The sequence below is a fragment of the Oncorhynchus masou genome, chromosome 20, assembly GCF_036934945.1.
Source record: "Oncorhynchus masou masou isolate Uvic2021 chromosome 20, UVic_Omas_1.1, whole genome shotgun sequence".
Lineage (NCBI taxonomy): Eukaryota > Metazoa > Chordata > Actinopteri > Salmoniformes > Salmonidae > Oncorhynchus > Oncorhynchus masou.
Genome location: NC_088231.1, coordinates 24,757,851 through 24,781,582, shown reverse-complemented (window position 1 = coordinate 24,781,582; position 23,732 = coordinate 24,757,851). Strand labels below are relative to the sequence as shown.

The following is a 23,732-nucleotide window of genomic DNA, read 5'->3' as shown; positions in this document are numbered from 1 at the left end:
ACCACTAGTCAGTCCTATTATCACTAGTCAGTTCTATTATCACCGCCACTAGTCAGTCCTATTATCACCACCACTAGTCAGTCCTATTATCACCGCCACTAGTCAGTCCTATTATCACCGCCACTAGTCAGTCCTATTATCACCACCACTAGTCAGTCCTATTATCACCGCCACTAGTCAGTCCTATCATCACCACCACTAGTCAGTCCTATCATCACCACCACTAGTCAGTCCTATTATCACCACCACTAGTCAGTCCTATTATCACCACCACTAGTCAGTTCTATTATCACCACCACTAGTCAGTCCTATTATCACCACCACTAGTCAGTCCTATTATCACCACCACTAGTCAGTCCTATTATCACCACCACTAGTCAGTCCTATCATCACCACCACTAGTCAGTCCTATTATCACCACCACTAGTCAGTCCTATTATCACCACCACTAGTCAGTCCTATTATCACCACCACTAGTCAGTCCTATTATCACCACCACTAGTCAGTCCTATTATCACCACCACTAGTCAGTCCTATTATCACCACCACTAGTCAGTCCTATTATCACCACCACTAGTCAGTCCTATTATCACCACCACTAGTCAGTCCTATTATAACCACCACTAGTCAGTCCTATTATCACCACCACTAGTCAGTCCTATTATCACCACCACTAGTCAGTCCTATTATCACCACCACTAGTCAGTCCTATTATCACCACCACTAGTCAGTCCTATTATCACCGCCACTAGTCAGTCCTATTATCACCACCACTAGTCAGTCCTATTATCACCACCACTAGTCAGTCCTATCATCACCAGTCAGTCCTATTATCACCACCACTAGTCAGTCCTATTATCACCACCACTAGTCAGTCCTATCATCACCACCACTAGTCAGTCCTATTATCACCGCCACTAGTCAGTCCTATTATCACCGCCACTAGTCAGTCCTATTATCACCACCACTAGTCAGTCTTATTATCACGGCCACTAGTCAGTCCTATTATCACCACCACTAGTCAGTCCTATTATCACCACCACTAGTCAGTCCTATTATCACCGCCACTAGTCAGTCATATTATCACCACCACTAGTCAGTCCTATTATCACCGCCACTAGTCAGTCCTATTATCACCGCCACTAGTCAGTCCTATTATCACCGCCACTAGTCAGTCCTATTATCACCACCACTAGTCAGTCCTATCATCACCACCACTAGTCAGTCCTATTATCACCGCCACTAGTCAGTTCTATTATCACCACCACTAGTCAGTCCTATCATCACCACCACTAGTCAGTCCTATCATCACCACCACCAGTCAGTCCTATTATCACCACCACTAGTCAGTCCTATCATCACCACCACTAGTCAGTCCTATTATCACCGCCACTAGTCAGTTCTATTATCACCACCACTAGTCAGTCCTATTATCACCACCACTAGTCAGTCCTATTATCACCACCACTAGTCAGTCCAATTATCACCAGTCAGTCCTATTATCACCACCACTAGTCAGTCTTATTATCACGGCCACTAGTCAGTCCTATTATCACCACCACTAGTCAGTCCTATTATCACCACCACTAGTCAGTCCTATTATCACCACCACTAGTCAGTCCTATTATCACCACCACTAGTCAGTTCTATTATCACCAGTCAGTCCTATTATCACCACCACTAGTCAGTTCTATTATCACCAGTCAGTCCTATTATCACCACCACTAGTCAGTCTTATTATCACGGCCACTAGTCAGTCCTATTATCACCACCACTAGTCAGTCCTATTATCACCACCACTAGTCAGTCCTATTATCACCACCACTAGTCAGTCCTATTATCACCACCACTAGTCAGTTCTATTATCACCACCACTAGTCAGTTCTATTATCACCACCACTAGTCAGTCCTATTATCACCAGTCAGTCCTATTATCACCACCACTAGTCAGTCCTATTATCACCACCACTAGTCAGTCCTATCATCACCACCACTAGTCAGTCCTATTATCACCACCACTAGTCAGTCCTATTATCACCGCCACTAGTCAGTCCTATTATCACCACCACTAGTCAGTCCTATTATCACCACCACTAGTCAGTCCTATTATCACCACCACTAGTCAGTCCTATTATCACCACCACTAGTCAGTCCTATTATAACCACCACTAGTCAGTCCTATTATCACCACCACTAGTCAGTCCTATCATCACCACCACTAGTCAGTTCTATTATCACCACCACTAATCAGTCAACTGTGGTGGATGGGTAACAAGGCCAGCCCAGTTGAGCTGAATCAGTCCTACCTGTTTGCTGTACTTATTCCCCGTTTGGGATCCATACTCAGAACACTGGTCTGACCCCAGAGACATGGCATCAGCGTTCCCACTTCCACCACTACCACTGGACCCTCCAGACCCCACGAAGGTGTTAGAGGGGGGTAGCTCCTGTACAGCCTGGTGCTTTTTCCCCTCGGCTGGGGGGCTGTAGGGCTGGAGGTGCACCGCGGGGAGCGGCGAGCTTGACTTATAATGCCTGGCCAGATCCGGGCTCGACTGGTGATGCCTGGCGCCCATGCGTGGGCTCCCGGGGTCTCCGTCCACCGCGCAGTACCTAGCCGCCAACCTCTCGCTGGCGCTGCTCACGTCCTCGTCGTCATCGTCGATGTTGGCGACGTGGTGGTCGTTGCCGTGGCGCCGGAGCCCGTTGACCGTGACGACGCCGCTGTAGAGCGGCCGTTCAGTTTTATTGGCTCCGGCTCCTCCGGCGCCTCCGTTCCGTTTGTCCCTGCGGGGCTTCCGTCCGCGGTCCAACGTCCCTCCCCTGGTTTGTGGCACGGCCGGTTGAGGGCTAAAGAAATCCTCCTCCGGTTCTTTCTTCCCGGCCTCGTATCCGTTCTTGCCCTGGGCGCCGCACTGGCGGGCCATCACCACTAGGAGGATGACCAGGATGACTGCCGCGGCGCCCGCTAGGACACCGATGGCCACCGAGAGGCGCTGTTTCCCCAACGCTCGCTCACTGTCGGGGTCGCCTGCGATGTCCAGGTAGAGAGGGGCGGCCAGACTACGAGCCACCTAGAGAGAGGGGTGGTGGGTGGGAGGGGAAATGAAATAATTCAAGGGTTTAAGTAGAGAAAAGCAGAAACTGTAAATCACTAGTCTGTCCTACAAAGGCAAAACGCAGTAACTACCAAGTTGGTCAAAAATCTTTGATCTGCTGTGATGGCCAAGGTATATTATCTGATGAATGTGGTATTTAGTTTCCTGACACAAGAACAAGGCAGTTGATCAGAACATATCATGGAGTCTGTCTAGACCGAAAAAGACTTTGAAGTCAGATTTTGCAGTAAAAAGAAATGACGTAGTTACTGCGTTTTGCATTATAACGTCAGAGTGAGTAGACTACAAGACACCCAGAGAAAGAGGGGGAGAAAATCAATATATTTACATATCAAGATATTATTTCGGACTTTATATTATTTCAATATCTGACTTCAAGTACTGAACTGTAAAAAAAAATATAGAGAGAATTTAATAAAATGCTTGGTAGCGTTAGTCAGCAGCTGTAGCTAGTCGGCTGTAGCTAGTCCGGCTATACCTAGTCGGCTGTAGCTAGTTGTCTGTAGCTTGTCCGGCTGTATTTAGTCCGACTGTACCAAGTCCGGCTGTAGCTAGTTGGCTGTACCTAGTCGGCTGTAGCTAGTCGGCTGTAGCTAGTCCGGCTGTACCTAGTCGGCTGTACCTAACCGGCTGTAGCTAGTTGTCTGTAGCTTGTCCGGCTGTATTTAGTCCGACTGTACCAAGTCCGGATGTAGCTAGTTGGCTGTAGCTAGTCGGCTGTAGCTAGTCCGGCTGTACCTAGTCGGCTGTACCTAACCGGCTGTAGCTAGTTGTCTGTAGCTTGTCCGGCTGTATTTAGTCCGACTGTATCAAGTCCGGCTGTAGCTAGTTGGCTGTAGCTAGTCGGCTGTAGCTAGTCGGCTGTAGCTATTTGGCTGTACCTAGTCGGCTGTAGCTAGTTGGCTGTAGCTAGTTGGCTGTAGCTAGTCGGCTGTAGCTAGTTGGCTGTACCTAGTCGGCTGTAGATAGTCCGGCTGTACCTAGTCGGCTGTACCTAACCGGCTGTAGCTAGTCCGGCTGTAGCTAGTCCGACTGTAGCTAGTCCAGCTGTAACTAGTCTGGCTGTAGCTAGTCAGCTGTACCTAGTCGGCTGTAGCTAGTCCGGATGTAGCTAGTCCAGCTGTAGCTAGTCCAGCTGCAGCGAGTCCAGCTGTAGCTAGTCGGCTGTAGCTAGTCAGCTGTAGCTAGTCCGGCTGTAGCTAGTCAGCTGTAGCTAGTCCGGCTGTAGCTAGTCAGCTGTAGCTAGTCCGGGTGTACCTAGTCCGGCTGTAGCTAGTCATCTGTAGCTAGTCCGGCTGTAGCTAGTCAGCTGTAGCTAGTCCGGCTGTACCTAGTCGGCTGTAGCTAGTCCGGCTGTAGCTAGTCGGCTGTACCTAACCAGCTGTAGCTAGTCGGCTGTACCTAGTCAGTTGTAGCTAGTCCGGATGTAGCTAGTTCAGCTGTAGCTAGTCCAGCTGCAGCGAGTCCAGCTGTAGCTAGTCGGCTGTAGCTAGTCCAGCTGTAGCTAGTCCTGCTGTAGCTAGTCCGGCTGTAGCTAATCCGGCTGTAGCTAGTTAGCTGTAGCTAGTCCGGCTGTAGCTAGTCAGCTGTAGCTAGTCCGGCTGTAGCGAGTCGGCTGTAAATGCTCCAAAATACAGTATCGTTGATCCTATAGCTTGTTCTCCATCTTCTTTTTAAATAGTGAGACATATTTACAGTATCATGAGAATCACAATACATACAGTATCATGAGAATCACAATACATACAGTATCATGAGAATCACAATACATACAGTATCATGAGAATCACAATACATACAGTATCATGAGAATCGCAATACATACAGTATCATGAGAATCGCAATACATATCGTATCGGTACCTCAGTATGGTGGTAATATGGTATGATGAGGTCCCTCAGTATGGTGGTAATATGGTATGATGAGGTCCCTCAGTATGGTGGTAATATGGTATGATGAGGTCCCTCAGTATGGTGGTAAAATGGTATGATGAGGTCCCTCAGTATGGTGGTAATATGGTATGATGAGGTCCCTCAGTATGGTGGTAATATGGTATGATGAGGTCCCTCAGTATGGTGGTAATATGGTATGATGAGGTCCCTCAGTATGGTGGTAATATGGTATGATGAGGTCCCTCAGTATGGTGGTAATATGGTATGATGAGGTCCCTCAGTATGGTGGTAATATGGTATGATGAGGTCCCTCAGTATGGTGGTAATATGGTATGATGAGGTCCCTCAGTATGGTGGTAATATGGTATGATGAGGTCCTCAGTATGGTGGTAATATGGTATGATGAGGTCCCTCAGTATGGTGGTAATATGGTATGATGAGGTCCCTCAGTATGGTGGTAATATGGTATGATGAGGTCCCTCAGTATGGTGGTAATATGGTATGATGAGGTCCCTCAGTATGGTGATAATATGGTATGATGAGGTCCCTCAGTATGGTGGTAATATGGTATGATGAGGTCCCTCAGTATGGTGGTAATATGGTATGATGAGGTCCCTCAGTATGGTGGTAATATGGTATGATGAGGTCCCTCAGTATGGTGGTAATATGGTATGATGAGGTCCCTCAGTATGGTGGTAATATGGTATGATGAGGTCCCTCAGTATGGTGGTAATATGGTATGATGAGGTCCCTCAGTATGGTGGTAATATGGTATGATGAGGTCCCTCAGTATGGTGGTAATATGGTATGATGAGGTCCTCAGTATGGTGGTAATATGGTATGATGAGGTCCCTCAGTATGGTGGTAATATGGTATGATGAGGTCCCTCAGTATGGTGATAATATGGTATGATGAGGTCCCTCAGTATGGTGGTAATATGGTATGATGAGGTCCCTCAGTATGGTGGTAACATGGTATGATGAGGTCCCTCAGTATGGTGGTAATATGGTATGATGATGTCCCTCAGTATGGTGGTAATATGGTATGGTGATAATATGATAATATGGTATGGTGATAATATTGTATGGTGGTAATATGGTATGGTGGTAATATGGTATGGTGGTAATATGGTATGGTGGTAATATGGTATGATGAGGTCCCTCAGTATGGTGATAATATGGTATGGTGATAATATGATAATATGGTATGGTGATAATATTGTATGGTGGTAATATGGTATGGTGATAACATTGTATGGTGGTAATATGGTATGGTGGTAATATGGTATGGTGATAATATGGTATGGTGATAATATGGTATGGTGATAATATGGTATGGTGGTAATATGGTATGGTGGTAATATGGTATGGTGGTAATATGGTATGGTGGTAATATGGTATGGTGGTAATATGGTAATATGGTATGGTGATAATATGGTATGGTGATAATATGGTATGGTGGTAATATGGTATGGTGGTAATATGGTATGGTGATAATATGGTAGGGTGGTAATATGGTATGGTGATAATATTGTATGGCGGTAAGAGACATGGTAAGGTCGGTACTGATTAGAGACATGGTAAGGTACTAGTCAGTACTGGTTAGAGACATGGTAAGGTACTAGTCAGTCCTGGTTAGAGACATGGTAAGGTCAGTCCTGGTTAGAGACATGGTAAGGTCAGTCCTGGTTAGAGACATGGTAAGATACTAGTCAGTACTGGTTAGAGACATGGTAAGGTCAGTACTGGTTAGAGACATGGTAAGGTCAGTACTGGTTAGAGACGTGGTAAGGTCAGTACTGGCTAGAGACATGGTAAGGTCAGTCCTGGTTAGAGACATAGTAAGGTCAGTCCTGGTTAGAGACATGGTAAGGTCAGTACTGGTTAGAGACATGGTAAGGTCAGTCCTGGTTAGAGACATGGTAAGGTCAGTCCTGGTTAGAGACATGGTAAGGTCAGTCCTGGTTAGAGACATGGTAAGGTAGGTCCTGGTTAGAGACATGGTAAGGTCAGTCCTGGTTAGAGACATGGTAAGGTCAGTCCTGGTTAGAGACATGGTAAGGTCAGTCCTGGTTAGAGACATGGAAATGTCAGTACTGGTTAGAGACATGGTAAGGTCAGTACTGGTTAGAGACATGGTAAGGTCAGTCCTGGTTAGAGACATGGTAAGGTCAGTCCTGGTTAGAGACATGGTAAGGTCAGTCCTGGTTAGAGACATGGTAAGGTCAGTCCTGGTTAGAGACATGGTAAGGTCAGTCCTGGTTAGAGACATGGTAAGGTCAGTCCTGGTTAGAGACATGGTAAGGTCAGTCCTGGTTAGAGACATGGTAAGGTCAGTCCTGGTTAGAGACATGGTAAGGTCAGTCCTGGTTAGAGACATGGTAAGGTCAGTACTGGTTAGAGACATGGTAAGGTCAGTCCTGGTTAGAGACATGGAAAGGTCAGTCCTGGTTAGAGACATGGTAAGGTCAGTCCTGGTTAGAGACATGGTAAGGTCAGTCCTGGTTAGAGACACTGGTTAGAGACATGGTAAGGTCAGTACTGGTTAGAGATATGGTAAGGTCAGTCCTGGTTAGAGACACTGGTTAGAGACATGGTAAGGTCAGTACTGGTTAGAGACATGGTAAGGTCAGTCCTGGTTAGAGACATGGTAAGGTCAGTCCTGGTTAGAGACATGGTAAGGTACGGGTCAGTACTGGTTAGAAACATGGTAAGGTCAGTACTGGTTAGAGATATGGTAAGGTCAGTCCTGGTTAGAGACATGGTAAGGTCAGTCCTGGTTAGAGACATGGTAAGGTACGGGTCAGTACTGGTTAGAGACATGGTAAGGTCAGTACTGGTTAGAGACATGGTAAGGTCAGTCCTGGTTAGAGACATGGTAAGGTACGGGTCAGTACTGGTTAGAGACATGGTAAGGTCAGTACTGGTTAGAGACATGGTAAGGTCAGTCCTGGTTAGAGACATGGTAAGGTCAGTCCTGGCTAGAGACATGGTAAGGTCAGTCCTGGTTAGAGACATGGTAAGGTCAGTACTGGTTAGAGACATGGTAAGGTGCGAGTCAGTCCTGGTTTGACATGGTAAGGTCAGTACTGGTTCGATACCAAACAGATGGAAATGGGGTTAATCAGAGCAGTGAGTTAGGATAGGTGTGTGTGTGTGTGTGTGTGTGTGTGTGTGTGTGTGTGTGTGTGTGTGTGTGTGTGTGTGCGTGTGCGCGTGTGTGTGTGTAACAGGGTCAGTCAGAGTGGTTAGGATACAGGATGGTCGTAATGCAGCATAGATTCACAATATGGACAATCAATACACAGTAGCTACATATGGAGAGACCCATTACACACACACACACACACACACACGCACGCATACACACACTAGACACACATTTTAAGGTCTAAATCAATGTTCTATTTAGTGCTGTTAAGGCTGGGAATTACAATCATAAAATATCCACTTCACATTGAGTGGGGTGTGTGTGTGTGTGTGTGTGTGTGTGTGTGTGTGTGTGTGTGTGTGTGTGTGTGTGTGTGTGTGTGCGTGTGCGTGTGTGTGTGGACGTGTGTGTGTGTGGACGTGTTTAACGATTCTTATGGGGACCAGAATCGTAAACAAACTACATTTTGACGGACTGGGGAGATTTTGTTAGTCCCCACGAGGCCAAGTGCTAATTCTAGGGGGTTTAAGGTTAGGGTTAGGAACGAGGATTAGTTTTAGGGTTAGGAACGAGGATTAGTTTTAGGGTTAGGAACGAGGATTAGTTTTAGGGTTAGGAGCTCGGGTTAGTTTTAGGGTTAGGAGCTCGGGTTAGTTTTAGGGTTAGGAGCTAGGTTTAGGGTTAGGAGCTAGGGCTAGGTTTAGGGTTAGGAGCTAGGGTTAGGTTTAGGGTTAGGAGCAAGGGTTAGGTTTAGGGTTAGGAGCTAGGGTTAGTTTTAGGGTTAGGAGCTAGGGTTAGGTTTAGGGTTAGGAGCTAGGGTTAGTTTTAGGGTTAGGAGCTAGGGTTAGGTTTAGGGTTAGGAGCTAAGGTTAGGAGCTAGGTTTAGGAGCTAAGGTTAGAAGCTAGGGTTAGGTTTAGGGTTAGGAGCTAGGGTTAGGAGCTAGGGTTAGGTTTAGGTTTAGGAGCTAAGGTTAGGAGCTAGGGTTAGGTTTAGGTTTAGGAGCTAGGGTTAGGAGCTAGGGTTAGGTTTAGGGTTAGGAGCTAGGGTTAGGTTTAGGGTTAGGAGCTAAGGTTAGGAGCTAGGTTTAGGTTTAGGGTTAGGAGCTAGGGTTAGGTTTAGGGTTAGGGGCTAGGGTTAGGTTTAGGGTTAGGAGCTAGGGTTAGGTTTAGGGTTAGGAGCTAGGGTTAGGTTTAGGGTTAGGAGCTAGGGTTAGGTTTAGGGTTAGGAGCTAGGGTTAGGTTTAGGGTTAGGAGCTAGGGTTAGGTTTAGGGTTAGGAGCTAGGGTTAGGTTTAGGGTTAGGAGCTAGGGTTAGGTTTAGGGTTAGGAGCTAGGGTTAGGTTTAGGGTTAGGAGCTAGGGTTAGGTTTAGGGTTAGGAGCTAGGGTTAGGTTTAGGGTTAGGAGCTAGGGTTAGGTTTAGGGTTAGGAGCTAGGGTTAGTTTTAGGGTTAGGAGCTAGGGTTAGGTTTAGGGTTAGGAGCTAGGGTTAGGTTTAGGGTTAGGAGCTAGGGTTAGGTTTAGGGTTAGGAGCTAAGGTTAGGAGCTAGGTTTAGGAGCTAAGGTTAGAAGCTAGGGTTAGGAGCTAGGTTTAGGAGCTAAGGTTAGAAGCTAGGGTTAGGAGCTAGGTTTAGGAGCTAAGGTTAGAAGCTAGGGTTAGGTTAGCTAGGGTTAGGTTTAGGGTTAGGAGCTAGGTTTAGGAGCTAAGGTTAGAAGCTAGGGTTAGGTTAGCTAGGGTAGGTTTAGGAGCTAAGGTTAGAAGCTAGGGTTAGGTTAGCTAGGGTAGGTTTATGAGCTAAGGTTAGAAGCTAGGGTTAGGTTAGCTAGGGTTAGGTTTAGGAGCTAAGGTTAGAAGCTAGGGTTAGGTTAGCTAGGGTTAGGTTTAGGAGCTAAGGTTAGAAGCTAGGGTTAGGTTAGCTAGGGTTAGGTTTAGGAGCTAAGGTTAGAAGCTAGGGTTAGGTTAGCTAGGGTTAGGTTTAGGAGCTAAGGTTAGAAGCTAGGGTTAGGTTTAGGGTTAGGTTAGCTAAGGTTACTGAATGATGTGTCCCCCACAAGGTTGGTTGTACAGAACTGTGTGTGTGTGTGTGTGTGTGTGTGTGTGTGTGTGTGTGTGTGTGTGTGTGTGTGTGTGTGTGTGTGTGTGTGTGTGTGTGTGTGTGTGTGTGTGTGTGTGTGTGTAAATGATAGGACTTTGAATCCTCTTTTATGTTCCATTATTAAATAGAGTACTTGAACCACATGCTAATAATGTAGATAATACTTGAACCACATGCTGATAATGTAGCTAATGTAGCATTACATTATTATCAGCATCGCTGACGCTGCTTTTTACTGCTCTCTGCACCACCACTCTGACAAAGTAGCACTCCAAATATACAGCATTCACACATTATCCCTACAATACTCAATATATCAGATTCACACATTATCACTAAAACACTCAATATATCAGATTCACACATTATCCCTACACTACTCAATATATCAGATTCACACATTATCCCTACAATACTCAATATATCAGATTCACACATTATCCCTAAAACACTCAATATAAAATTCACACATTATCCCTAAAACACTCAATATATCAGATTCATAAATTATCACTAAAACACTCAATATATCAAATTCACACATTATCCCTAAAACACTCAATATAAGATTAAAACATTATCCCTACAACACTCAATATAGCATTCACACATTATCCCTACAACACTAAATATAAGATTAAAACATTACCCCTACAACAATTTATATCAGATTCACACATTATCCCTACAAAACTCAATATAAAATTAAAACATTATCCCTACAACACTCTATATCAGATTAAAACATTATCCCTAAAACACTAAATATCAGATTCACACATTACCCCTAAAACACTCAATATAAGATTCACACATTACCCCTAAAACACTCAATATAAGATTCACACATTACCCCTAAAACACTCAATATAAGATTCACACATTAAACCTGCAACGCTCAATATAAGATTCACACATTACCCCTAAAACACTCAATATAAGATTCACACATTACCCCTAAAACACTCAATATAAGATTCGCACATTACCCCTAAAACACTCAATATAAGATTCACACATTACCCCTAAAACACTCAATATAAGATTCACACATTACCCCTAAAACACTCAATATAAGATTCACACATTACCCCTAAAACACTCAATATAAGATTCACACATTACCCCTAAAACACTCAATATAAGATTCACACATTACCCCTAAAACACTCAATATCAGATTCACACATTACCCCTAAAACACTCAATATAAGATTCACACATTACCCCTAAAACACTCAATATAAGATTCACACATTACCCCTAAAACACTCAATATCAGATTCACACATTACCCCTAAAACACTCAATATAAGATTCACACATTACCCCTAAAACACTCAATATAAGATTCACATTACCCCTAAAACACTCAATATAAGATTCACACATTACCCCTAAAACACTCAATATAAGATTTACACATTACCCCTAAAACACTCAATATAAGATTCACACATTACCCCTAAAACACTCAATATCAGATTCACACATTACCCCTAAAACACTCAATATCAGATTCACACATTACCCCTAAAACACTCAATATCAGATTCACACATTACCCCTAAAACACTCAATATAAGATTCACACATTACCCCTAAAACACTCAATATATGATTCACACATTACCCCTAAAACACTCAATATAAGATTCACACATTACCCCTAAAACACTCAATATCAGATTCACACATTACCCCTAAAACACTCAATATAAGATTCACACATTACCCCTAAAACACTCAATATATGATTCACACATTACCCCTAAAACACTCAATATAAGATTCACACATTACCCCTAAAACACTCAATATAAGATTCACACATTACCCCTAAAACACTCAATATAAGATTCACACATTACCCCTAAAACACTCAATATAAGATTCACACATTACCCCTAAAACACTCAATATAAGATTCACACATTACCCCTAAAACACTCAATATAAGATTCACACATTACCCCTAAAACACTCAATATAAGATTCACACATTACCCCTAAAACACTCAATATCAGATTCACACATTACCCCTAAAACACTCAATATAAGTTTCACACATTAAACCTGCAACGCTCAATATAAGTTTCCACATTACCCCTAAAACACTCAATATAAGATTCACACATTACCCCTAAAACACTCAATATCAGATTCACACATTAACCCTAAAACACTCAATATCAGATTCACACATTACCCCTAAAACACTCAATATAAGTTTCACACATTAAACCTGCAACGCTCAATATAAGATTCACACATTACCCCTAAAACACTCAATATCAGATTCACACATTATCCCATCTCTCTCTGGAGGTTTAATTTGCAGGTTAACGTAACCCAGTTTGAAAAGCAATTTGCCCGAGTCACACAGGTCCTGCTCCATTGTTTGACAAGACAACACATCACATTGTCAGAGTGGACTCTATTGCATTGGTTCATGGGTTTATATCAGAGAATGGACTTGGTTAGGATAACTGCCTATTGTCTTAGTAGACTCTATTGCATTGGTTCATGGGTTTATATCAGAGAATGGACTTGGTTAGGATAACTGCCTATTGTCTTAGTAGACTCTATTGCATTGGTTCATGGGTTTATATCAGAGAATGGACTTGGTTAGGATAACTGCCTATTGTCTTAGTAGACTCTATTGTATTGGTTCATGGGTTTATATCAGAGAATGGACTTGGTTAGGATAACTGTCTATTGTCTTAGTAGACTCTATTGCATTGGTTCATGGGTTTATATCAGAGAATGGACTTGGTTAGGATAACTGCCTATTGTCTTAGTAGACTCTATTGCATTGGTTCATGGGTTTATATCAGAGAATGGACTTGGTTAGGATAACTGTCTATTGTCTTAGTAGACTCTATTGTATTGGTTCATGGGTTTATATCAGAGAATGGACTTGGTTAGGATAACTGTCTATTGTCTTAGTAGACTCTATTGCATTGGTTCATGGGTTTATATCAGAGAATGGACTTGGTTAGGATAACTGTCTATTGTCTTAGTACTCTATTGTATTGGTTCATGAGTTTATGTCATTGAATGGACTTGGTTAGGATAACTGTCTATTGTCTTAGTAGACTCTATTGTATTGGTTCATGGGTTTATATCAGAGAATGGACTTGGTTAGTATAACTGCCTATTGTCTTAGTAGACTATATTGTATTGGTTCATGGGTTTATATCAGAGAATGGACTTGGTTAGTATAACTGTCTATTGTCTTAGTAGACTCTATATTATTGGTTCATGGGTTTATATCAGAGAATGGACTTGGTTAGGATAACTGTCTATTGTCTTAGTAGATTCTATTGTATTGGTTCATGGGTTTATATCAGAGAATGGACTTGGTTAGTATAACTGTCTATTGTCTTAGTAGATTCTATTGTATTGGTTCATGGGTTTATATCAGAGAATGGACTTGGTTAGGATAACTGTCTATTGTCTTAGTAGACTCTATTGTATTGGTTCATGGGTTTATATCAGAGAATGGACTTGGTTAGGATAACTGTCTATTGTCTTAGTAGATTCTATTGCATTGGTTCATGGGTTTATATCAGAGAATGGACTTGGTTAGGATAACTGTCTATTGTCTTAGTAGACTCTATTGTATTGGTTCATGGGTTTATATCAGAGAATGGACTTGGTTAGGATAACTGTCTATTGTCTTAGTAGACTCTATTGTATTGGTTCATGGGTTTATATCAGAGAATGGACTTGGTTAGGATAACTGTCTATTGTCTTAGTACTCTATTGTATTGGTTCATGGGTTTATATCAGAGAATGGACTTGGTTAGGATAACTGTCTATTGTCTTAGTAGACTCTATTGTATTGGTTCATGGGTTTATATCAGAGAATGGACTTGGTTAGTATAACTGTCTATTGTCTTAGTACTCTATTGTATTGGTTCATGGGTTTATATCAGAGAATGGACTTGGTTAGGATAACTGTCTATTGTCTTAGTAGATTCTATTGTATTGGTTCCATTCATCCCCTCTTCTCTGTTCCATTATATTGTTCTTATGTTGACTGGTTCTGTTCTCCTCTGTTATCTGTTCTCCTCGGTTCTCCTCTGTTCTCCTCTGTTCTCCTCTGTTCCCCTCTGTTCTCCTTTCTCCTCTGTTCCCCTCTGTTATCTGTTCTCATCTGTTCTCTGTTCTCCTCTGTTCTCCTTTCTCCTCTGTTCTCCTTTCTCCTCTGTTCTCCTCTGTTCTCATTTCTCCTCTGTTCTCCTCTGTTCTCCTTTCTCCTCTGTTCTCCTTTCTCCTCTGTTCTCCTCTGTTCTCCTTTATCCTCTGTTCTCATCTGTTCTCTGTTCTCCTTTCTCCTCTGTTCTCCTCTATTCTCTTTTCTCCTTTCTCCTCTGTTCTCCTCTGTTCTCCTCTGTTCTCCTCTGTTCTCCTCTGTTCTCCTGTTCTCCTTTATCCTCTGTTCTCCTCTGTTCTCCTTTCTCCTCTGTTCTCTGTTCTCCTTTCTCCTCTGTTCTCCTCTGTTCTCATTTCTCCTCTGTTCTCCTCTGTTCTCCTTTCTCCTCTGTTCTCCTCTGTTCTCCTTTCTCCTCTGTTCTCCTTTCTCCTCTGTTCTCCTTTATCCTCTGTTCTCCTCTGTTCTCCTTTCTCCTCTGTTCTCTGTTCTCCTTTCTCATCTGTTATCTGCTCTCCTCTGTTCTCCTCTGTTCTCCTCTGTTCTCCTTTATCCTCTTTTCTCCTCTGTTCTCCTTTATCCTCTGTTCTCTGTTCTCCTTTCTCATCTGTTATCTGCTCTCCTCTGTTCTCCTCTGTTTTCCCCTGTTCTCAGTCCTCCTCTTTTCTGTTCTCCTCTGTTCTCTGTTCTCCCCTGTTCTCAGTTCTGTTGTCATTTGTTCTCTGCTCTGTTCTCCATTCTGCTCTCTTCTGTTCTGTTCCCATATGTTCTCATATGTTATCCTGTGTTCAATGTTCTTCTCTGTTCTCCTCTGTTCTGCTCTGTTCTGTTCCCCTCTGTTCTCCTTTGTTCTCCTCTGTTCTTTCTCTTTTGTTCTGTTCTGTTCTCCTCTGTTCTCCTCTGATTTGTTCTCCCCTGTTCTCAGTCCTCCTCTTTACTGTGCTCCTCTGTTCTCTGTTCTTCTCTGTTCTTTCTATTTTGTTCCATTCTCCTCTGTTCTGTTCTTCTTTCTCCTCTGTTCTCCTCTGTTCTCTGTTCTCCTCTGTTCTTCTCTGTTCTCCTCTGTTCTGTTTTCCCCTGTTCTCTGTTCTTCTCTGTTCTCCTTTGTTCTGTTCTCCTCTGTTCTGTTCTCCTTTCTCCTCTGTTCTCCTCTGTTCTCCTCTGTTCTTCTCTGTTCTCCTCTGTTCTGTTCTCCTCTGTTCTCTGTTCTTCTCTGTTCTCCTTTGTTCTGTTCTCCTTTCTCCTCTGTTCTCCTCTGTTCTTCTCTGTTCTCCTCTTCTGTTCCCCTCTGTTCCTCTCTGTTCTTCTCTGTTCTCTCTCTCTCTCTTCTGTCCTGTTCTCCTCTTATCGTTTCTGTTCTGTTCTTCGCTGTTCTGCAGTCTTCTTCTGTCCCATTCACATTCTGCTGAGCATGCCTCTAGCACACTGTGTGGGTGTGTGTGTGTGTCTCTGCTATGTGTGTGTATGTGTGCATGCTAGGTGTGTGTATATGCGGCATGTGTGTGTGTGTGTGCATTCCTGTGGGTGTGTCTCCTTGTAAGTGTTCAACAGGAGAATGCAGCACTACCACTTTAGCTCTAGCAGTGCCTCATCATCCATCCTGACACATCTCTCTCTCTCTCCCTCCCTCCCCCAGCTCCCCCAGGAGTCTTCCGCTCTGCTGCACCAAAGTTTGTACTGCTTAGCTTTAAACACCAGAACCGTTTCACTCTGCAGGTAGTGCTGTGCCTCTCTTGATATCGATACGATGAATAGCTAGTGGTGTAGCTTTAGTTAGCGGTGTAGCTTTAGTTAGTGGTGCTGCTTTAGTTAGCGATGTATCTTTAGTTAGCGGTGTGTCTTTAGTTAGCGATGTATCTTTAGTTAGCGGTGCAGCTTTAGTGAGCTGTGAATCTTTAGTTAGCGGTGTATCTTTAGTTAGCGGTGTAGCTTTAGTTAGCGGTGTATCTTTAGTTAGCGGTGCAGCTTTAGTGTATCTTTAGTTAGCGGTGTATCTTTAGTTAGCAGTTAGCGGTGTAGCTTTAGTTAGCGGTGTAGCTTTAGTTAGCGGTGTATCTTTAGTTAGCGGTGTATCTTTAGTTAGCGTTGTAGCTTTAGTTAGCTGTGTAGCTTTAGTTAGCGGTGTAGCTTTAGTTAGCAGTTAGCGGTGTAGCTTTAGTGTATCTTTAGTTAGCGGTGTATCTTTAGTTAGCAGTGTATCTTTAGTTAGCGGTGTAGCTTTAGTTAGCTGTGTAGCTTTAGTTAGCGGTGTAGCTTTAGTTAGCGGTGTAGCTTTAGGGCCAAGATTTATTCATTACCTTGTGACCTAAACATGAAAAACCCTGGGCCCTTGTTATGGCTGAAAACTAAGGAGAACTCCAGGTCCACGTTGAAGCCTATAACACGGGCACAGAGTTATGCCTGGGACTGGTTCAGTTGCAACGAAAAGAACCAGACGTTTGATTGCAATAGAATTGTAGAGTGGAACCAGAACACAATAGAATGACAAAATGATTCTATGGAACAATGGATTGTAATGTGTTGGAAGCATGTTGTAATCTAGAACTCCTTGACATTACACCATAGACAGTTTAGTTTGACTGGAACAGCCCAGCAGAGCACAGCTATGGACTAGAAGGATATCAAAGTTTAATGGTCACAGACACAGATATGAAGACGTTATCTGTGTTACTGCCTCCATCGCACAAAGAATTCTCTCTGACAGTGGAATGATGCCAAAGGGGGGGGGGTGGTGTGTGTGTGTGTGTGTGTGTGTGTGTGTGTGTGTGTGTGTGTGTGTGTGTGTGTGTGTGTGTGTGTGTGTGTGTGTGTGTGTGTGTGTGTGAGAGGGAGTGGTGGAAGGATGCCAAAGTGATTAGTGAATGAAATGGCAACGCAGCAGAAAATGACTCAATTCGTTTGTTTTATCAGTAGGAGTCACAAGTTGGCCAATGAGAAACTAGATGGAAATGTTTCTTCATAGCCAGGAGTTTTCCCAACCCTGTACCAGGAGAAACTCTGGACCGCAGTTTCATGTGTCAACTCAGACCTTGACCTGGGGTCTCCCTAACTTAAACGTCTTTATTCTATCCCAACACTAGCACACCCGATCATACTAATTAACTAATCATCAAGCCCTTTGAGCAGTTGAATGAAGTGTGATAATATGTTGAGTCGATCCATCCATTTGTCTGCCCTCTATTGCTCTGGTCTGGTCTACACTGTTCTTGTTAAAAGATGAAATGATGTCCCACTCTGAGCGGCCACATTCCATTAAACCATTCTATTGTTCAATTCTAATTTATTCCATTCTATTGTTCAATTCTAATTTGTTCCATTCTAGAATTCCATTTTCATTTGTTCTACTGTTCCATTCTAAGTTGTTCTAATCGATCCCTACCATTCCATTATAGGCTGGTGCATTGCATTGGCCCATTTTAAGCTATTGAGCAGGAGAAGTGTAAATATAGCCTGTATAGAACAGTAGGGCCTTAACAAATGGACTCAATGTCACCAAAGTCAGAACGGAATGGAATAGAGTAGAGTAGAGGTATGCATGTACAGTATGTACGAGTCTCAAATGGCACCCTATTCCCTACACAGTGCACTACATTTGACCAGAGTCAATGGGGCGGCTGGTCAAACGTAGTGCACTTCATAGGGAATAGGGTGCCATTTAGGACACATACCAAAGACATATTCATAATTACCTGTGCGTCCACCAGTGTAGCGTTGACCAGACTCTCGTTGATGAAGACGTGGACCAGCGCGGTGGCGCAGAGCGACGGCTCTCCACTGTCATTGACCCTGACCACCAGGCGATGCAGCCCCCTGTGTCTCCTCTCTAGGGGCTCTGCCACAGTGATCACTCCACTGGCCAGGCCGATCTCAAACAGCCTGAAGGGGTTCCCTCCTACCAGGGAGAAGCGCAGGTCAGCGTTGCGGCCAAAGTCCGAGTCCGAGGCGGCCACGGTTCTGACGATGGTCCGGGTGGAGGAGGCCGGGGGGAGGAGGGTGTAGGATTCGTTGGTGGGTGAGGTCACGGAGGGGGCGTTGTCGTTCTCATCAGTTACGATGAGGGAGACTGTCGCCGTGGCGGAGCGAGGAGGAGCCCCGCCGTCGATGGCCCGGACGCGGAAGGTGTAGGTGGAACGGCGTTCCCGGTCAAATGCCACGGAGGAGAAGATCGTCCCTGTGTTGTTCTCTATGGAGAACGTGTCTTCACCTCTCCCTCCTCTTCCTCCTCCCTCCTCTCCTACTCCCTTGTGCTTCTCCCCTCGACCTCCCTCAACCTCATCTCCTTCTTCTTCCTCCATCTCTACGAAAAGACTCAGCTCCGCGTTCTCACCCTCATCCGCGTCTGTTACTGTTACCATGCCGACTGGGCTGTTGGCAAGGAGGTTCTCCTTTACGTAGAACGTGAACACTTCCTGGACGAACTTCGGAGTATTGTCGTTGCGGTCGGTCACCATGATTACCACCGTGGCCGACCCCTGCAGCGAGGGGAATCCCTTATCCCTGGCGATCACCTGGAACTCGTACCTCTCCCTGACCTCCCGGTCCAGAACCCCCGTCGCACGGATATCCCCATTGTCAGCATCAATATAGAACAGGCCGTTAACGGACGGATCCAAGGAATACACAATCTCTGCATTCTTGCCGGAGTCGGCATCCGCCGCAACCACGGTGACCACACGCTCTCCTGGTTGGTTGTTCTCGGCAAAGTGGACCTCCACCACGGCCTGGGCGAAGGCAGGAGTGTGGTCGTTGATGTCGACTACCCTGACCATGAGAGAGCTGTTGCTGGAGAGAGACGGGGAACCGGAGTCGACTGCCACGATGGTCACGCTGTACTCTTTAGTGGCCTCGTAATCCAACAGGGCCGAAGTGTGGAGGAAATACTTCTTACGGTTTCTGAGGAAACAAGGTTAAATATTAACTGAAAATTACGAAGAAATTAATCAATATAAATACTTCCTGCTGTGGAAGGAGAGTCACATTGCAAAATCTAAATAAAGAACATTTTGAATTTATATGGCTCAAATGAATGTGATTTTTGTGATTTTCAACTAAACGTAGCTAGCTGTCAGGTTTATATTATGGTGCCGTACGTTGATGCTCCAATACTATTTCAGCCTCTCGGTGCGCCGTGCTGGAATACTCCGAACTTTACTTTTAAAAATGAAAATAAAATAAACTCTAAACAGATCAATGTGGAGGTGTTTTCATCTCACCTGTCGAAGGCGTCATCCGCGGGCAGTGGCAGGAGCGCCGTCTCTCCCGCTGGTTTCAGGGTGAACGGTACATCCCCGACCACCGTGCACGTTACCGCCCCGTTCTCCCCCTGGTCACGGTCTGACACCTGAACCAGCGCCACCGGTGTGTCCACCAGAACATTCTCCGGTACCAGTGCCACTCCGTCCCTCACCAGAATCCGTCCGATCTTCCTGATCTCCACGACCGGAACGTTGTCGTTCTCATCCCGGACCACCAGGACTACGGTCGCCCGGTCGGTGCGCGGCGGCTGACCACGATCCCTTGCCGTAACCGTGAACCGTAACTGGGCCACTTCCTCCCGGTCAATCCTGTGGAGGACGCTCAGCCAACCGGTAGCCTCGTCCAGTCGGAGAAGACGGCGGACAGATTCCGTGGCAGCGCCGAAGACGTACTCCACCTGTCCGTTGACGCCGACGTCACGGTCCGAAGCGCGCACCTGGAGGACGGGGGTTCCGGGAGGCGCATTCTCCGCCATCTCGGCCTCATAGATGGCTCTCTCGAAGCGCGGGCTGTGGTCGATAAAGACATGAAAAGAAATACCATGTATTTAGAAGATAACATTGTTTGTGCTTTTCAACCTAATTTAGCTAGTGATGCTTTATACTAATTTAGCTAGTGATGCTTTATGCTAATTTAGCTTGTGATGCTTTATGCTAATTTAGCTAGTGATGCTTTATGCTAATTTAGCTTGTGATGCTTTATACTAATTTAGCTTGTGATGCTTTATGCTAATTTAGCTAGTGATGCTTTATACTAATTTAGCTAGTGGCGCTTTACACTAATTTAGTGGTGCTCTATGGTAATTTAGCCAGTTGTGCTCTATGCTAATTTAGCCAGTTGTGCTCTATGCTAATTTAGCTAGTGATGCTTTATACTAATTTAGCTAGTGGTGCTTTATACTAATTTAGCTAGTGGTGTTCTATGCTAATTTAGCCAGTTGTGCTCTATGCCAATTTAGGTAGTGGTGCTCTATGATAATTATGCTAGTGTTTCTCTATGCTGATGCTACTATTCCAGCTCTTTAGTTCAATGGGTAAACAAATCCAACTTTTTAGACAGTTTACTCTCCATTAGTCAGCACCTCTACTAACATTTTTGGGTGTGCATCAGCTCATGCTTTTCACTAGACTAGGTTTTCATCCTACCTGTTGTCGTTGACATCGGTGATGGCGACACGGAGGAGCGCCTGGGAAGAGCGAGGAGGGTTGCCACCGTCCCGGACCCGTAGAACCAGCTCATACGAGTCGCGTGCTTCACGGTCCAGAGGGCCTTTCACGATCAGCTGTGGTTGCTTCTCACCGTCGGGCGTGTCGGCGACCTGGAGCTCAAACACACTGCTCCTCACACCTCCTCCTGCACCTCCTCCTGCAGCTCCTCCGTTGTTATCCAATGCTCCTCTCCTCCTATCCCCTCCTCCTCCTGTTCCATCCGCTCTTCCCATAGGCCCACCGGCTGCTCTCCTCGCTGACCCCAACCCTGACCCCGCCGACCCGGAAGAGCTGCCATCTTGAATCAGCTCATAACGATCAATCCCATTGCGCCCAAAGTCGCGATCCGTCGCCGTGGGTAACAGATACAGCGTGCCTATTGGACGGTTCTCCTCGACAGATAATGTCAGTACCGACGACGGAAACGAAGGAGTGTTGTCGTTGATGTCGGTGATGACCACACGGCCCTCAAAGAGATCCACCCAACTCTGGAGCGGACCAATCACAGACACTTCGAAGTCCAGGAAACACTCGTTCTCATCGAAGATCATCTGACACTGGGACAGCTTCTCCCGGTCAATCCTCCGCTGCCCGGTAGTCAGCTCCCCGGTAACGTTATCAATCTTGAAGAACTCCGAGCCGCTCTCTAGGGCAAATGTGACATCTCCGGAGCCGGTGCCCGCGGACAGGCCGAGGTCGGCAGCCACATTACCGATCATAACGTCAGTGGGGCCCTCCTCAGCCACCCGGTAACGGAGAGCCGAGTCAGTGACCGGGAGCTGAGTCATCGTTAGTAGGAGAAGCACTAGGAGGTGGAACAACTCCCCCGGTCCAGTTAGAGTTACCGAGCAGGAGAACACTGCTCCACCACAGACACCTACCCCTGTCCTCCGCATGGCTCCCACCTTCCTTCTCTCTCCCTCTCTATCCCTCTGTCTCTCCCTCTCTCTCCCTCTCTATCCCTCTGTCTCTCCTTCTCTCTCCCTCTCTATCCCTCTGTCTCTCCTTCTCTCTCCCTCTCTATCCCTCTGTCTCTCCCTCTCTCTCCCTCTCTATCCCTCTGTCTCTCCCTCTCTCTCCCTCTCTATTCCTGTCTCTCTTTCCTCTCTCTCCCTCTCTATCCCTCTGTCTCTCCCTCTCTATTCCTGTCTCACTTTCCTCTCTCTCCCTCTCTATCCCTCTGTCTCTCCCTCTCTATCCCTCTGTCTCTCCCTCTGTATTCCTGTCTCTCTTTCTTCTCTATCCCTCTCTATCCCTCTGTCTCTCTCCCTCTCTATTCCTGTCTCTCTTTCCTCTCTCTCGCTCTCTATTCCTGTCTCTCTTTCCTGTCTCTCCCTCTCTATTCCTGTCTCTCTTTCCTGTCTCTCCCTCTCTTTTCCTCTGTCTCTCTTTCCTCTCTCTGGGGATCTATAGTTCTACCTTTCCCTCCTTCTCTGTCGTGAATGTGTCTATCTGGGCTGTATATCTTTGTTCCCTCTCTTTCTCTCACTCTTCCCCCCTCCCTCTCTCCCCCTCTCTCTCTCTTGGCAGTTCCGCTGCCTGGGGTCCAGGAAAGCTTCACACAGCACTCTAATAACACACTGCAGATCAGTCTCTCTGTCGTTAATGTGACTATCGGTGTGTCTCTGTTTCAGTCTGTTTTCTCTATTCTTTTGTCCTTCTCTTTATTGTTGAGGGTTTAAAAATAAACTTCCTCTAAGTCTCTCTGGGATGTTCAGAGCACAAAGATATCAGCAAATCCATCCGGCAAGAAGAGAGAAACCAAATCATCTACTCACGTTAATTAATCCACTTGACTCTCTCTCTCTTTTTATGATGGAGATGTATTCCGTTTCTCCCTCTCTTGAGGACTCTCGTATCAGTTATATTAGTCCGTTAGTAATTTCGCTTAATTCCGGTCGCGTTCCGGGGGACCGAGGGGGCTCTCTCGGCGGTTTTGACGAGTTGAAGAGAAACTGCAATGCAGCACTTCCACAAAGAAAACTGTACACGACTCTGTCTCAGGACCCCGAATCACTAATGTTGTGAAAAAATACTTACATCCACAAAGCGGAACACAATCGGTTTAAAAGTAAAGTATTTGATATCGTCCGGTCATCGTTTAGAGTTTAAATGTGGTTTCTTACCTCTCGCTCTCCGGTATGAGTCTGAACTACGCGTGTGTTTTTCCCCGCAGTGAAGCAACGTGCCAAGCAGTTGGTCGAATGCCTTCACGGAACTTCACAAGACAATAGTGCTTTTCACAGCCACTTCTCGGGACGGAATAATAATCTGAACCGTAAACCGGAGCTCGCTCACATCCGCAACCCTTGTTTTTTTTTAAAGGCAAAAGAGATCCCGAAGTCAACAAACCGGTCAATTATAATTCCTTGTGCGTTCGCGAGGATGTGTCGGTCATGAACCGAGAGAAAATACGTATTTTCCAAGAGTCCTGCATTCTATCGTTCATTCTCCACGCACGCCTTCTCTCTCTTTTTCTTTCTCTCACCTGCACGTTCTACTGCACTGCATGTGCACGCGTGGCTTGCTTTCTGCCTGATCTGAAATGATGCTGCAGTCTCTCTCTCTCTCCGCCTCTCTCTCTCTCTCTCTCTCTCTCTCTCTCTCTCTCTCTCTTCACTGCAACATATCCCTAGCCACGTAACTTGATCGTTCAGCTGAAACGGGAGAACGGAACGAGAGGCAGAGTTGTGTCGCTCACGGTGTGTGCGTGTGTGTGTGTATCGGTAACAGACCTATCCGCCTCGCTGTCACACTGCACTAGATTCAATGTGGCGTTTACGCGGCTCAGGGTGGGATGAGATGAGGGGAACATCTTTATTCACAAAGAGGATGCAGCGAAGGATATTGGTTGT

General features: G+C 45.2%; 1 protein-coding gene across 1 annotated transcript in view; it reads right to left on the bottom strand.

The window, feature by feature from the left end:
- Positions 1–23,578, bottom strand: part of LOC135507197 (protocadherin-7-like) — a 96,243-nt gene extending 72,665 nt beyond the window's left edge. Inside the window, exons 1-4 of the mRNA XM_064926789.1 lie at positions 20,815–23,578; positions 19,627–20,178; positions 18,103–19,306; positions 2,307–3,074 (exon numbers count right to left, since the gene is read on the bottom strand). Coding sequence (XP_064782861.1) covers positions 2,307–3,074; positions 18,103–19,306; positions 19,627–20,178; positions 20,815–21,773 — 3,483 coding nt within the window. The 5' untranslated portion in view covers positions 21,774–23,578. The remainder of the gene's footprint in view (positions 1–2,306; positions 3,075–18,102; positions 19,307–19,626; positions 20,179–20,814) is intronic.
- Between the last annotated feature and the right edge of the window lie 154 nt (positions 23,579–23,732).